Raw genomic sequence first — 15,247 nt, 5'->3', positions numbered from 1 at the left:
TCTCTTAGAGATGTGAGCTGTTGGCCAGAGACAATAGCTTAAGCCAGAATGACTAAATCAGAAATTCCTGTGTACTGGTGTAGGTAAGGAGGATCTAGCAAGGCGGAGCTGAGGTTGCCAGTCCTGCCTTCTTTTTTATTTTATTATTATTTTTTTTGACAGGCAGAGTGCACAGTGAGAGAGAGAGAGACAGAGAGAAAGGTCTTTTGCCGTTGGTTCACCCTTCAATGGCCGTTGCGGCCGGTGCGCTGCGGCCGGTGCATCGCGCTGATTTGAAGCAAGGTCCTGGTCTCCCATGCGGGTGCAGGGCCCAAGCACTTGGGCCATCCTCCACTGCACTCCCGGGCCACAGCAGAGAGCTGGCCTGGAAGAGGGGCAACCGGGACAGAATCTAGCGCCCCGACCGGGGCTAGAACCCGGTGTGCCAGTGCCGCAGGCGGAGGATTAGCTTATTGAGCCATGGCACCGGCTCCTCCCTTCTTTCTGTGCAGCGAAAACTGCAGACAGCAAAACTGCCACATGCCAGAAACACCCAACATGGATGACCATCCCCATGATGGCCTTTAGCTAATTCAGAGGTCATTATAATAAAATAAAATACCATGGCTGACACTCCTAATCTCATCATGCACTTGATGCCACAATATTTCCAAGATTTCAAAAAAAAGGGCAAGGAAATGGGTAGTGCTCAAGCCTCGGCCCAAACTACCCCCTCTTACGAATATTCACCTTAGATCTGCCTCCTGCATGCCTCGAGGTCACATAAAGGGTCTCAAACCTTGTTGAGTACACCTCTCCGAGTATGCCTGCATTACTTCTTAAAGGTGAGCTTTTTCTTTACATGAAAATAAATCTTGTTCCTTTACTGACCTTTGCCCATGACTTGTCCTCAAATTCCATCTTGTGTTGGAAACAAGAATGTGAACCCAGCACGACATTAGTGGCAAGCTATCCAGGAAGCAGCAGCAGTTGAAAGCTCTCCCAGACATCGCCTGGTGGTCTTTCTCTGGACTCTCAACTCTCTTGTGCTTGAGGGTCTTGGTTTCATTCTGCTATTCTCCCCTTCTTCACCCTGCTCTGACCCTTTATGGACTAACTCCTCTTAACCCAACCATGTCTGCCCCCTCCAGGGACTATTAGGGGAGGAACACTGTGGGCTGACACTGTGCACACTGGACAACTTGGAGTCCTTGTGAAGCAGTTTTATAAGACTGGTTGGAACTTGCTTCCAAGGCGTGCAGTGCCCAGAGGGTCCCCGGTTTCTATCACCATCTGACCATGTACTTTCTACATTGCCTAATCTCTCTTATGCCTTCTAAACTCTTAGCCTTTTTGATCCTTCAGGAACAGTGTCTCATGGTAAATTTGATCATTCTTACCAGTGAGGTGTTTGGTCCCCATGAGTAAGCCTCTGCCTTCATGTGACACAAAAATCCTGTCATCCTCTGACCACAGACAATCTTGCTGTCTCAGAAAACTCTTTGGCACACGGCCACCCTTACACTCCTGGTTTTAACATCAAAATGACCCTGACACCACCACTTTACTTTGTGGTTCTCTTTCCTCTGTCATTTGTTACAGTGTGGTCGTTGCCCATATCTATGGCAATGCCCAGAATGAGCGTTAGATGGTCCTGGGATATGACTGATGAGGGCTCCAAGGAATTCTCCATTAGAGAGTTTCTCTGTATTCTTCAAAAGAAGAAACCTCTAGCCTCCCTTCAACTGAGAACTTTCAGGATTATTTTTACAGTCATATCAGTTCACTAAAGGCTGGACCTGCAGTGCTAAGCTTGCTACTACTTTGCTAAAATGTTAAAAGTGAGACCTAAGATCTCTTGTGAGCAGGTCCAAACACCCTTCCCTCTCATGAAAAGTCCTGGGGGCTATGGATGCCTGGGAAAAGTGAACAGACTTGAGGCGGCTCAGGTGCCATGGATTATATTTGAGATTTGAGAATCCCAAATCTGAACTGGTAAACAAAAGGGCTTTCAGGTACATCTGGGACCCAAAGGATGTGATTAAGTTTCTAGGACACCGGATCCAACCTGATCTACAGACAGGGCTCTCACAGAGCCATGACTGGCTTTGATACATCCTCAAATGTGACTCAACAGTTTACCTGGACAGTCCTTCCTGGAGACTTCAGAAATAACCCTCATTTGTTTGGCAATGCCCTTGCCAAGGGACTTAGCTCAAATTGAAGAGCCATTTTACAATATATAGATGATATATTCATCTGCAGTCCCTCTACAGAGGACTCACATGAAAACACCATTCAGTGCTTACATTTTTTAGGGGAAGGAAGATATAAAAGCTCCCCAATCAAAGCCAAGATCTCTAAATAAGTAGCCTACTGAGATACATTCTGATCCCAGGAAACTGTGTCCTACTACTTAAACTAAAGGTTGACATGTAGGACCACCACAAGGAAACAGCTGAAGATATTCCTGGGGATGGCAGGCTTCTGAAAGATCTGGATTCCAGGATTTGGGTTGTTAGCCAAACCCCTATGAGAAACCTTACAGGGTCCTGATACTGACTCACTTAATGAACAGGAAAACAACATGAGATTTTTTCAAAAGATTCAGGGTCTTAGGACGATGGCCTCTGCGCTGGGGATTACTAATTGATTCAAGTAATTTACTCCATAGCTGAAAGGCAGGAGCTAGTCCTGGATGCATTCTCTCAAAAACTGGGCCCACTTCTGTGACCAGTGGCCTACTTTTCTAAACAGCTGGACTCAGTGTCTGTAGAATGCTCTGGTGGTTGAGGGCAGTTGCTGATACCACTGTTTGGTAGAGGAAACCATCAAATTGACTTTATGCCAGCATCTTTAAGTTCAAACTGGGAAGAGAAGCCATAATTCAAATAGTCTCCTGTGTCTTCAGAGGAAAAGGACTACATTCTGTTACAAATAAAGTTACCCTTAACCTGTCCCCTCTGTCTATAAAATAACCTTAGCAGCACAAACCACCTCCCCTAATCACTCCCATACAAAGGATAGGAACCTATCCTGGTGAAGATTGTCAGACAGACTTCACTAACAATGTACCCAAAAAATGTTTACAATATTAGTCTTGATATTGTCACTGGATGGAGAGAAGCCTTTGGGAGCCAAACAAAAAAAGTCACAAGAATTATCCAGAGTTCTACTAAAAGAAATAATCTCCAAGTCCCTCCAGAATGACAACGTCCCCTCCTTTGTCTCTAAAGTAATGAGCAGATTGCCACCACTCGAGAACCTCCTCCCTCCTCCATGCCTCTTGGAAGCCCAATCCTCAGGCAAGGCTGAATGGGCCAATCACTATCTTAAAAAGGACTGTGGCCAAGATATGCCAAGAGACTTCATAATCCTGGTTCAAGCATCTGCCTGATGAATATGGACTCAAGGCTATTGTACAGCTTAGCCCTTTTGAAATATTATGGCAGAGCCTTTCTCACCTCCAACAGCCTCTTTGATTCAGACACCCAAGATCATACAGAACATACTATCAATTTAGGTCAGGTGCCGAAGGCTGACTAAACACAATACAGCAACAAGATTCTCCCAGCACTGGAGTCCAAAAATTGTGAACAACCAATCTCACCAGGAGATCTAGTTTTGTTAAAATCTTGGAGACAGATTCCCCCCTCTGATCAATTACAGTCTAAATGCAAAGGGCTCTACCAGGTGCTATTTAGCTCTCCTACTGCAGTTAAATTACAAGGAATTTCTAGCTGGGTAAGTATGTGAAGAATTAAAACTCTATCCCTGAGTCTTTCACAGGCACACCCACAGGATAATTCTGTCTACTCTTGTGGACCAGCTGAGAACATGCTCATCTTCAAAATGCTAAAAGGTAAGTACAATTTTTGCTTTTACTGTGAACTTCTCCCGAAAGACAGAAACATTAACGCTGTTCCATTTCCTAGCTTACATGCTTCTCCTACCTTTTCTCCAATCTTTGTTGGGAAACTGTTACCAGCAGGAAAACCCCCTGGTACACTTTTCTATCACAACAGAAAGAAAATCTCATTATATACCATGACGTTGCTTTGAGACATCTGTGTGCTCCATTGGACAACTTAGCCTAGGCTGCTGGCCAAGCCCTAGAGCAACTACAAGATTCTTTAGATCCCCCAAAGTGCTCACAGACAACCGACTAGCCTAGATTACTTTCTGGCAGAAGAGGGTGGAGAACTGCAGTGATCAATAAAACCTGCTACACTTAGATTAACAATGGTAGGATTACGAAAAAAGATAACAAAAGGATTTATGATTAAACCAAGGAGCTCCATGATTTTGGTAAAGAAGTCCCACAGCTTCCACCACTTGGAAAGCCACAAAAAGTGCTCTCCCTTTTCTGACATGGTTCTTAAGCTTGCTCTTTTTTGGCCTATGTATACTGATACTAATTGTCTCCCCCTCCCCCTCCCAAGATGTATTTAATTATTTGAAAGGCAGGGTTACAGACAGAGAGAGAGGTCTTCCACCCACTGGTTCACTCCCCAAATGGCTAAAATGGCTGGGGCAGGGCTGATCCGAATCCAGGAGCGAAGAACTTCTTCCAGGTCTCATTAATCCCCATCCCAGACACCACCCCTATGCCTCCAGGTTATATAAAAAGATGGACCTGAACTTCACTGAGTATGCCCACACTCTTCCTTGAGTGTGTACTTTTCGCCTGGCATGAAAATAAATCTTATTGCTCTGGTGACCTTTACCTACTTCTTTTCCTCAAATCCCTTCTTGTGTCAGAGACAAGAACCTCAATCCAGTCACCTCTTAACAGTGTGTCCTCTTTCAGTCATAAATCCCCAAACAAAAAGGCTCTAAAAATCCAGTGCCTTGGTTGCTAAGAAGTCAGCACCAATATTTTTCATCATTACTTTAAGTAATACTTGCCAAATAATGGGGAAAGAATCTGCCAAATCCCTGCTTCTAGTAGATCTAAAATAGAAAATCTTTGGGGCCAGTGCTGTGGTGTAGCAGGTAAAGTTGCCATCTGCAGTGCCAGCATCCCATATGGGTGCTGGTTCGAGTCCCGGCTGCTCCACTCACAATCTAGCTCTCTGCTATGGCCTGGGAAAGCAGTAGAAGATGGTCCAAGTCCTTGGGCCTCTGCACCTGCGTGGGAGACCTGGAGGAAGCTCCTGGTTGCTGGCTTCGGATCAGTGCAGCTCTGGCTGTTGCAGCCAACTGGGGAGTGAACCAGCAGATGGAAGACCTCCCCCCCCCCCCTCCTCTCTCTGTGTAATTCTGCCTTTCAAATAAATAAATAAAATCTTTAAAAAAATAAAATAGAAAAGCTTTATCAAATTGAATGGATTAAGGCTATGCCAACTATTTAAAGAACAGTATTTATTCCCCTGAAAGTTATATTGATAAGAAATTAAAATCACAACAAACTGTTCAAATACACTCCTGATGGGCAGCTGGTACAGTAGGGTAGGCAGGATCACTTTTTGGGAGAGGGTTTCCCCCTCAGAAAAAAATCTCAAGAGGAGGCTAGCTTGATAAAATCCAAATAGTGGAAACTCACAAGTGGCTTATTCAGAAATAGCTGAATGTGCACTAATTAATATAGTTATGTAATGCTGTGGAAGGGATTGATTAGAGTACTTGATATGCAGTATACTGCAAAGTGGTACCCAATTCCTTTACAAATGAAATGTCAAGTCTTGGAATAAAGATACCTGAAAAGAGTTGTGCAACAATGCCTCCACAGTCCAGTGGTAATACAGACACCAATTAGCAAACATCTAGCTAATTTGTTATCTAGAAAGTAGTACTCATGTTGACAGTGCTAGTCTGATTAAAAATGATGCTGAAATGAACAGAGTTCTTACAGTAAAGCAATACTTCATTGTATCTACTGTCTATAGAAAGGCATTATTATTATTTTTTTTTTTTTGGACAGGCAGAGTGGATAGTGAGAGAGACAGACAGAGAGAAAGGTCTTCCTTTTGCCGTTGGTTCACCCTCCAATGGCCGCTGCGGCCGGCGCATCACGCTGATCCGAAGCCAGGAGCCAGGCGCTTCTCCCGGTCTCCCATGCGGGTGCAGGGCCCAAGGACTTGGGCCATCCTCCACTGCCTTCCCGGGCCATAGCAGAGAGCTGGCCTGGAAGAGGGGCAACCGGGATAGAATCCGGCGCCCCGACCGGGACTAGAACCCGGTGTGTCGGCGCCACAAGGCGGAGGATTAGCCTGTTAAGCCACGGCGCCGGCCAAAAGGCATTATTAACAACAAAAAAAGTCCCACTGACTAATACACCAAGACAAGACAAAAACAAAAGCCACATATGATCATTGTTAGAACAACAAAATAGAACAGAGGAATATTTAGAACCCGGAAAATGTGCATTTAACTATGGGATATTTAGTGATAATTTATTAAAAATAAAAATGGTATAGGGCCAGCATTGTGGTTTACTGGGTAAAAGCTGCCACCTGTGACAGCAGCATCCCATATGGGTGCCGGTTTGAGTCCTTGTTGTTCTGCTTCTGATCCAGCTCCTTGCTAATGGCCTGGGAAAAGCAGCAAAAACAGCCTAAGCATTTAAGCCCCTGCCACCCACATGGGAGAGTCAGATGAAGCTCCTGGCTCCCAGCTTCAGCCTGGCCCAGTGCTCATTGTTGCAGCCATCTGGGGAGTGAACCAGCAGGTGGAGTATCTCTCTCTCTGTCCCTCTAACTCTTTAAAATAAAAAATAAACCTTATAAAAATATATAAATTATGTAAAGGGCTGAAATAGAAAGTATTAAAGAGCAAACAATCTTTCCCTGTCCTTTTTGTGAGGTCCTATATTAACCCACTTAAGTACGGCACAAGCTTGTTTGCGTTTGGCATGCTTCCTGTGTCCATTAGCAAATAGCTATGCCATAATGAAAAGCTTTTGTAGGCATCTTGGTAACAACTGTGAGTCCATAATCGGACAGACCTAATTATAAATATATCCTTCTTCTCAACTAGATTACAATGCAAGGAATAAAACAACCTTCACCTGAACCCAAGGGAGATGTGTAGTAGTCCGGAATACAGGCAGAGTTCCTGGGGTTTAGGAAGTAAATCTCCGCCATCTGTAGTTCAAGGAAACAAAACAACTGCTATTTTCCGCCCACATGTGATTTTATTAATCAGTGGTTTGGGGGTATAAGACCATTGACTTCAGTCCTAGGAAGCCACTGGATTATGTAAGGCACAGACAGTAAATGTTTGACTACTGGGGACTGAAGCTACAGCTTTAGGGTCATATAACTGAGCATCATGATTAACAATGATCTCAGCTCCAGCGTGACTCGCTTAATTATCCTATATTTAAATACTTCTTCCCTCCCTTCTTTGGCCTTTTACAGATTTAAACAAAATGGCTGTCAGCCTCTGACTTCAATGGTTTCTGTCATCAACCATTCAGACATTTTCCTCATTTCTCACCATCATTGTGTGATCTATCAACCTTGGACAATTCTTGGCCAATGGCCATATTAATTTTCTACTTGAAAGAACACAAATAGAATACTGCTTATGACGAAGGTAGTAGGGGGAGCTTGGGGAATAGCTGTTCGTCTTACTGCATAGCAATTAGCTTAGGAAACTGAAACAGAAACATGATTAAATCTGATACCTAACCAAAATGGCTGAGAGAGAAATCATTCTGTTGGGGGTATTAAATGGCTTTTTAAATAGTGGCTATCAAAAGTTATATTTGCCCTTTCGGAAATGGTACAGGCAGTGTGACATCAGAGATCTTGTTTCCATGGTGATTATTAGTGATGGCATTTCACATGTTATGGCTAGCTTCTAGTATAACTCCTTGCATTTTACACCATAAGAGAGGGAAGAGAAAAAGTATTTATGCTAACATTTTTAAAGGAAAGACAGATTATCCAAGTAGGTGAGCACCACTGTTTTTAAGTAAATACAACCTGTTAGTGATTACAGAAGACACAAGAGTAGGTTGGTAAAAGATACTAAAACACTTGGACTTAACAGGTCTACTTAACTGCTTAGACATTCAGCAGCAATGAACTACTATTTCCTGCCCACACATTACTTAATAGACTGGTTGTTCGTATAACACTGATTTACCAATATTTATATGTGTAAAAAGAAACATTTTCTTACTCTGAGATAATTAATCGCAAGCTGAGAAAAATGTGTTGTCTAAGTAGGGAGAAACATTATCTTAATGGACGGCACTGTGACGTAGCAGGTAAAGTTGCTGCCTGCAGTGCCAGCATCCCATATGGGTGCCGGTTCGAGTCTTGGCTGCTCCTCTTCTGATCCAGCTCTCTGCTATGGCCTGGGAAAGCAGTAGAAGATGACCCAAGTCCTCGGGCCCCTGCACCCACGTGTGAGACATGGAGGAAGCTCCTGGCTCCGGACTGGCCCAGCTCTGGCTGTTGTGGCCATTTAGGGAGTGAACCAGTAGATGGAAGATTCTCTCTTTCTCTGACTCTCTGTAACTCTACCTTTCAAATAAATAAATAAATAAACCTTTAAAAAAAGATAATCAGCTGTAAAATATATTGTATATTCCTTTAAAATGCACTGAGGTGACACAGCTTTTAAAAAACTATTTTTGGGGGCTGACGCTGTGGCACAGCAGGTTAACGCCCTGGCCTGAAGCGCCGGCATCCCATATGGGCACTGGTTCGAGACCTGGCTGCTCCACTTCCAATCCAGTTCTCTGCTATGGCCTGGGAAAGCAGTGGAGGATGGTCCAAGTCCTTGGGCCCCTGCATCCATGTGGGAGACCCCGGGGAGGCTCCTGGTTTCGGATCAGGCACAGCTCCAGCTGTTGTGGCCAACTGGGTAGTGAACCATCGGGTGGAAGACCTCTCTCTCTCTCTGCCTCTCCCTTCTCTGTGTAACTCTGACTTTCAAATAAATAAATAAATAAATCTAAAAAAAAAAAAACCCTATTTTTTCAATATGGAAAAAGAATGCAGAATCTTTTGACCAGAGATTTATTATGTAGCTAATAATATTGCCTAGAGGCCGAATCTAAGATTGTAAATCTAAGTAACAGAGAAAAACTGCTAGACAGGTGAAAGGAAATATAATGAATCAGGATATAATTTTTGAAAAAAGTTCTACAAAAATCCATTACACGTATAGTCAGTGTATCCAAGATGATAAATGGCTCTGTCTCTCCCTTACTCAAGCTACTAGTTATGGCAGGACAAAACATCTAGGCCAGCACTGTCATACAGCCCTGTGTATGACTCATACAAAAACCCAGAGACCCAGAACAAGGATGGAATTATGAATTGAGTAGAAGGTCAGAAAAGGAAATTCAGACGTTTGGGTCATAAGGTATCAGCAGTTGTGACCAAAATTCATATGCTTCTACAAATCACAAATAGGATTAACTACCAATGAGAAAATTTATCATTATTTTCATCAAACATCCAACCTACAATGAGATCGAAATCAATTACTGATAAAATTGAAGTCTCTTACTATGCTATTAGAAAAGAATCTGCTTAAAATGTAACCAGTAAAACACAATTGGTCATGTTGAGAAGCAAAGAAGGTAAGATTCTAGAGGCAGAATTCTAGACAGTGCTGTAAAAGATAACCTAACCCAGTTTTTTTTTTTTTTAATAAGATAATACAGGTCCATGGAGATCAAATAAAATCATCCTAGGTCACAAGGAGAGCTGCCAGGGGGCAGGGATGGAATCCTGGCACCTGCGGGCCAGAGTCTCCTCTTACATACCACATCAAATGAAAGGCTGTTAGTGACAGTCAGCCCACAAACACCACTATTATCATGAAGGGAGTCTTCTTCTACGGATCAGATTACAGAGGGAATAAGTGTTTGACTTTTTACAAAAAAAACAAAAACAAAGCAGAAGCACATGTGCATACACATACAAGCATTGTACTCAGATAAAAAAAAGTCAGAACTAGCAAACATGGAAGAAAAGAACGTTAAAAAACACGTTATAATTCTTCACAACTGCCCTGCTTGAAGTGCTGGACAGTGGGCACCTCAAGTGTCCGATTCAGAAACTTAAAATACAAAGCAACATATTACTAACTTGAAGTGACACGCAGCATTGATAGAGCAAATGTTCTTAGTTTTGTCATTTGAAGAGTAACAGAGATTAGGTCAAACAGCAAGTCAAGACCCTCAGCTGCTCCCCTTTGGAGAAGAACGGTGGTGCTCCCAGGCCAGAGTAACAGGACACAGAACTTGCCGTGTGCTTCCTCCTCAAGAATTCACTCTAGTTCCAGCAGGGCATGCTAGGACTGTTCCTAAGGAAACCACTGGCCAAAACTTTATAAAAATCTAGTAGACCTACTATACCCGCTGACAAGCAGAAAGGTTCTTATATGTTACTTTGTAAAAGTCTCTAGTTATTTTAGAAATTCTACATGCAGATGACCTAAAATTGAGCTATTATTTAGATTATGATAAAAGCTGGAAAGAGGACAGATGTTGATTTCCATTTAGAAAGACACCCTGCTCATAAAAAGCAGAAAGTGAGGCTCTTATGAGCAATTGGGTATGACCTCAGGCAAGTTAAGAACCCTCTCTGCATGTAACAGTTCTAAAAAGAGAGAGATATCATGAAGGCAAATGAAACAATGTCAAGCAATGATGGACTATGGATGCTCTCCAATTTTAAAATTCATTAGGTTTCCATAGACACCAGCAAATCATGTGATTGTGGACTGGACTTTGGGAGTACAGCACTGCCAAGGCCAGAAAGTCATTACTTTAATAATTAGGCAGAAAAGACGGTATTTGGAAGAGCATATGAAAATCTTGTGGTCTGAATCAGTGATATGTATCACCTGGGAATCTGTTACACTTGTAGGCACCCAGGCCCCAACAGATCTTAATGAGCTAGACTGAATTTTAACAAGAGCTCCAGGTGATCTGTGAGCAAATGAAAGTTTCACAAGTACTTTACTGAAAACACTCTTGCACAAGGGACCACAGAAGTGCTAGGTGATACCATGAGCAGTTACAAGTCACTGTGGCCTTTTCCTGCTACTTCTGGCCAGCTATAAGTTAAACAGCTGAGAGGCAAATATTTTATTACAGATGTCAGTACAGAGCCTCATTTAGTTAACTCTTCTTTGTAAAACTAAATATAACAGAAAAAATATATAAAGCTAGGCATGTTAAAAAATGCTTTATCAATCTGTCTGGATAATGTCAAAACCCAAAATAGCACTTAATGATTAAGAAAGCCCAGATCATTATATTTTCCTAACTTTAATCATTAAAACCTGGGTATGGAAACTGATTTATTGATTGGCAACACCTTATTTTTTTAAACTTCATTTCTACTTCTTGTCAGAAAAGAGTATTTTCTCAGCTTTAGGAATGTGGCAGTCTAATGGCAAAACAAGCAAATGCCAGAAGGAAAATAAACTAAATTTTGATCTTGTCTTTTACCATGCTATGTAGCTTCCTACTAGGAAGAGCAATTTCTGTAAATATCTAGTACTAAAAAGTAGGAATTAAATAGGTATACAACATTTCTTGTTCTATTCACACCAAAATTTCCTTCTCTTGGCTACTTCCCCAATTATCTGAGGTCCCTAGACAGGAATGGGAAGCTTATTATTCCTTATAAAGAAAGGGGCAAGGGACCAAACTTACTTCCCCTAAATATGGTGCACTGGCACAGAAAATATTTTCAGCTAAAGAAATCTGAGAAATAGCAGGAAGAATTCTTCCCCTGTCCCTGTTCTCTGAAACAGGTCATGAGACCCTCAGGTGAGAGCCGCCCTCCCTACACCCGGACGCAAGGAGGATCTTTGTCTAAAGACGACACAGGCAAGAGGAATCTGGATGAACAGAACCTGTAAGTTTCTCCCCAGCTATTACCCTCAGCTCATACTCCTTTATCCTATTCTAGTTTTTCCACAACTTTCCATACTTCAAACACAGAATAAAACAGGTTCAACTCATTTCTTTGGGTCTTCATTTCCTTACAAAGGCGCCCATGTTCTGTAACATTTGCATCCAATACATCTGTATGCTTTTCCGCTTGTTAATCTATCTTTGCCCAGCTTCATTGTTGGACCCAGCCAGGGATCCTAAAAGGGTTGAGGAAAACCTTTTCCTCTGCTCCCCTCGCAGAGGAAAGCTCTTCTCTAAGAACAAATTCACTGGGAACAACATGTAAGGAACAAGATGCCTGCCTTAAACAACAATAACGCTTTTGAACAACAGTGACAACCTCTACATTGGTTTACCTTTCCCTTGGATCCCTACCATCAAGCTCCACTCCCCAGAGCAACTACAGGGCACAAAGCGCAGACTTGGCCACGAAGGCCAATGTGATAGGCAGTGAGAAGACAGGATGCGGATTATTGGTCCTGCCACTCTCAGGGACGGAGTACATCTCTGAAAGCTCCTGTTCACCAAACTGCTCTCATGAATTTTCTTTGTGTTTGAACACAAGCCCCTCACCAGTCAGTCTGGTCCAATTTTCAACATCATATTCCTAGGTAGGGGCAAGAGAGCAGCAAGGTCGATTTCACTGTGGTACCAAGTTCAAAATGCGAATAAATTATGAACTTCAGCTTCCCCTGGTTACCTGATATGACAGCTATTTTCCCAGATCCATGTTCTTCTCGAGCTATTCTTTCTGCTTCCTCCATCAGCAGCATGCCAAATCCCTGTAAGGAGACATGGAGAGAGTAGGGGAATCAAGAACAGATGCAAGTCCATTAAGGGGGCTAAGGAAACAAGATAGTAACTTAGCAGTTGTTAAAATCTGCTGAGACAAAAACCCACTTACAGGAGCAAGGAAAAAGAAACCATTCAGTTATGGCAAAGTACACCACAGCAGCAGATGAGACCAGTAAGAAAGGTATACCCTTCCACCAAAAGCTATTTTGTGGATGATGTAATCTCATCACAGCAAGAGGGAAGTCTCTCTCAGCTTTTGTCTCTTTTTAGATAAGTTCTAGGCAACGTCCAGGTGATGGAATTCTGGAGCAATCAGTCTTTTATTAGAGCCACTCCTCTCCCTTTAAGAGGGTTTCGAAACCAGGTAAGATTCCTAAGTCATCAATTCTGAGGCTCACCCTATCTCCACCATTAGAGGTTTTAAAACATTTTCCTGAAATTTTAAAAAGTGAGCTATTAATTTTAGGTTCTTTGGGGGTTAAGGCAGAGTTTCACTACATATAATACAACTTATATTTATTAAGCGCTTTAATGTTTTCTAAGTGCTTTCACAGCACCATCTCATTTGAGTCCCTAAGTTGGCCCATCCATATGAAACTGCTAGATGATCTTTGACTTTAAAGCACAGTAAATTCACATGGCTCATTCTGGTATGTTCCTCTTGACTGAATCTGTTTGTTCCCCTGCTCCCTTAACATGCCACAAAGGGTACAATCTGGAGAGGAAACATCTCTGAACAACTGAAACACGGTTCTCTTGGGTCTAGGCTCCCTTTCCCCCTTTCCTGCTCCTCTGTCGCCCTCAGCCCCTCTGCATCCTATTCTTTTTCTCTTTTCCTCCTTTGGGTAATTTCTTAATTATAAGTCAAACAGAAATGGAACGTGGGATACCTGATGCTGAAATTTCGTCGGATCCCGGCTGCTCACAGGGACTACACTCCCATACACGTGCAGCTCTCGGACTATGGAAACACCTCCACCCAATTCAAAACGGAAGGTTTCCTCTGAACATTTTCGTAATCGTAGCAGGCCAATCAAAATGTCCTGATCTGGGTCTTCATATGATAAGAATGTTTCCCAGCCACCGTTTGCAACATAATCTCTCCTCACCAATTCAACCTGTTTAACAAAAAGCCAGGAAAAAAGTGGTTTTCAAAATTACAGAACAAAGTTCATTTTTATAATTGTATATATTTATTTAGGTTAAAAGTCACAGTTAGGGATAAAGAATGATCTACTAATTATGTTTCATTTTACTTGTCTACTCTCAAATTCCACCAAGATTAAATAAAAGTACATGTCTTGTTCATGGACTATTATAAAAGGAAAACAACATTACAATTTTTTTTTTTTTTTTTTTTGGTGACAGGCAGAGTGGACAGTGTGAGAGAGAGAGAGACAAAGAGAAAGGTCTTCCTTTTGCCGTTGGTTCACCCTCCAATGGCCGCCGTGGCCAGCGCGCTGCGGCTGGCTCACTGTGCTGATCCGAAGGCAGGAGCCAGGTGCTTCTCCTGGTCTCCCATGGGGTGCAGGGCCCAAGCACTTGGGCTATCCTCCAATGCACTCCCGGGCCACAGCAGAGAGCTGGCCTGGAAGAGGGGCAACCGGGACAGAATCTGGTGCCCTGACCGGGACTAGAACCCGGTGTGCCAGCGCCGCAAGGTGGAGGATTAGCCTATTCAGCTGCGGCGCCGGCCACATTACAATTCTACAAATATTTGAACTTCATTAACCCTGAGATTCTTACAGATATCCAGCTCTGTAAATGCTTCTACGTATTTAAATCTTTGACCCTTGATGAACAATCTCTGAGAGAGAGAGAGAAAGAAAAGAGTGAGCACTTTCATTTACTGGTTCACTCCCCAAATGGTCAAGACTGGACCCGGAGCTTCATCCGGGTCTCCTAGGTGGGTGCAGGGGCCCAAGCACTTGAGTCATCTTCCGAAGGGAACTGAGGGAACTGGATGGGAAACGGAGCAGCCAGGACTTAAACTGGCACCTGTAATAGATGCAGGGGCTGCAGGCAGCAGTGTAACATTCTGTGCCACAGCACTGGCCCCAGTGGTTTCATTTCCTAGTCCTTATTTCCTCCAGTAAAATCTTTTAGAAAATTAATTTGTGAATCTGGTCATTTACTCTTTCATGGGATTTTAAGAAAGTATGGCATCCCATAGGGCTCTTATATTAGTATGCTTAATTATGAGATACAAATGTGAAGACAGGCTGGTGCTATGGTGTAGCAGATTAAGCCGCCACCTGAGGAGCCAGCGTCCCAGCTGCTCCATTTCCAATCCAACTCCCTGCTATTGCACCTGGGAAAGCAGTGGAAAATGGCTCAAGTGCTTGGGACCTGCACCCATATGGGAGGTCAGGATGAGGCTCCTGGCTTTGGTTTGGTCCAGCCCTGGCCATTGCAGCCATTTGGGGAGTGAACCAGTGGATGGAAGACTTCTTTCTCTCTCTGCCTCTCCCTCTCCACCTTTCAAATAAATAAATATTTCTTTAAAAAACTGAAAAGAAAATTCAATCACTGGAGAATAGGTTTTTTTTTAGGGAAAGCTTTTTTTTAAAATAAAGATTTATTTATTTGAAAGTCACA

General features: G+C 42.8%; 1 protein-coding gene across 1 annotated transcript in view; it reads right to left on the bottom strand.

Moving 5' to 3' along the window:
* ELP3 (elongator acetyltransferase complex subunit 3) overlaps positions 1 to 15,247 on the bottom strand; it is a 126,588-nt gene that overhangs the window by 29,883 nt on the left and 81,458 nt on the right. The window contains exons 13-14 of the mRNA XM_062213340.1: positions 13,540 to 13,767; positions 12,555 to 12,636 (exon numbers count right to left, since the gene is read on the bottom strand). Of these exons, the coding sequence (XP_062069324.1) occupies positions 12,555 to 12,636; positions 13,540 to 13,767 (310 nt within the window). The remainder of the gene's footprint in view (positions 1 to 12,554; positions 12,637 to 13,539; positions 13,768 to 15,247) is intronic.

Source organism: Lepus europaeus, chromosome 16, assembly GCF_033115175.1.
Source record: "Lepus europaeus isolate LE1 chromosome 16, mLepTim1.pri, whole genome shotgun sequence".
In the NCBI taxonomy this organism is placed as follows: Eukaryota; Metazoa; Chordata; class Mammalia; order Lagomorpha; family Leporidae; genus Lepus; species Lepus europaeus.
The sequence above is the reverse complement of the archived record's forward strand: the minus strand, read 5'-3'. Positions and strand labels throughout refer to the sequence as shown.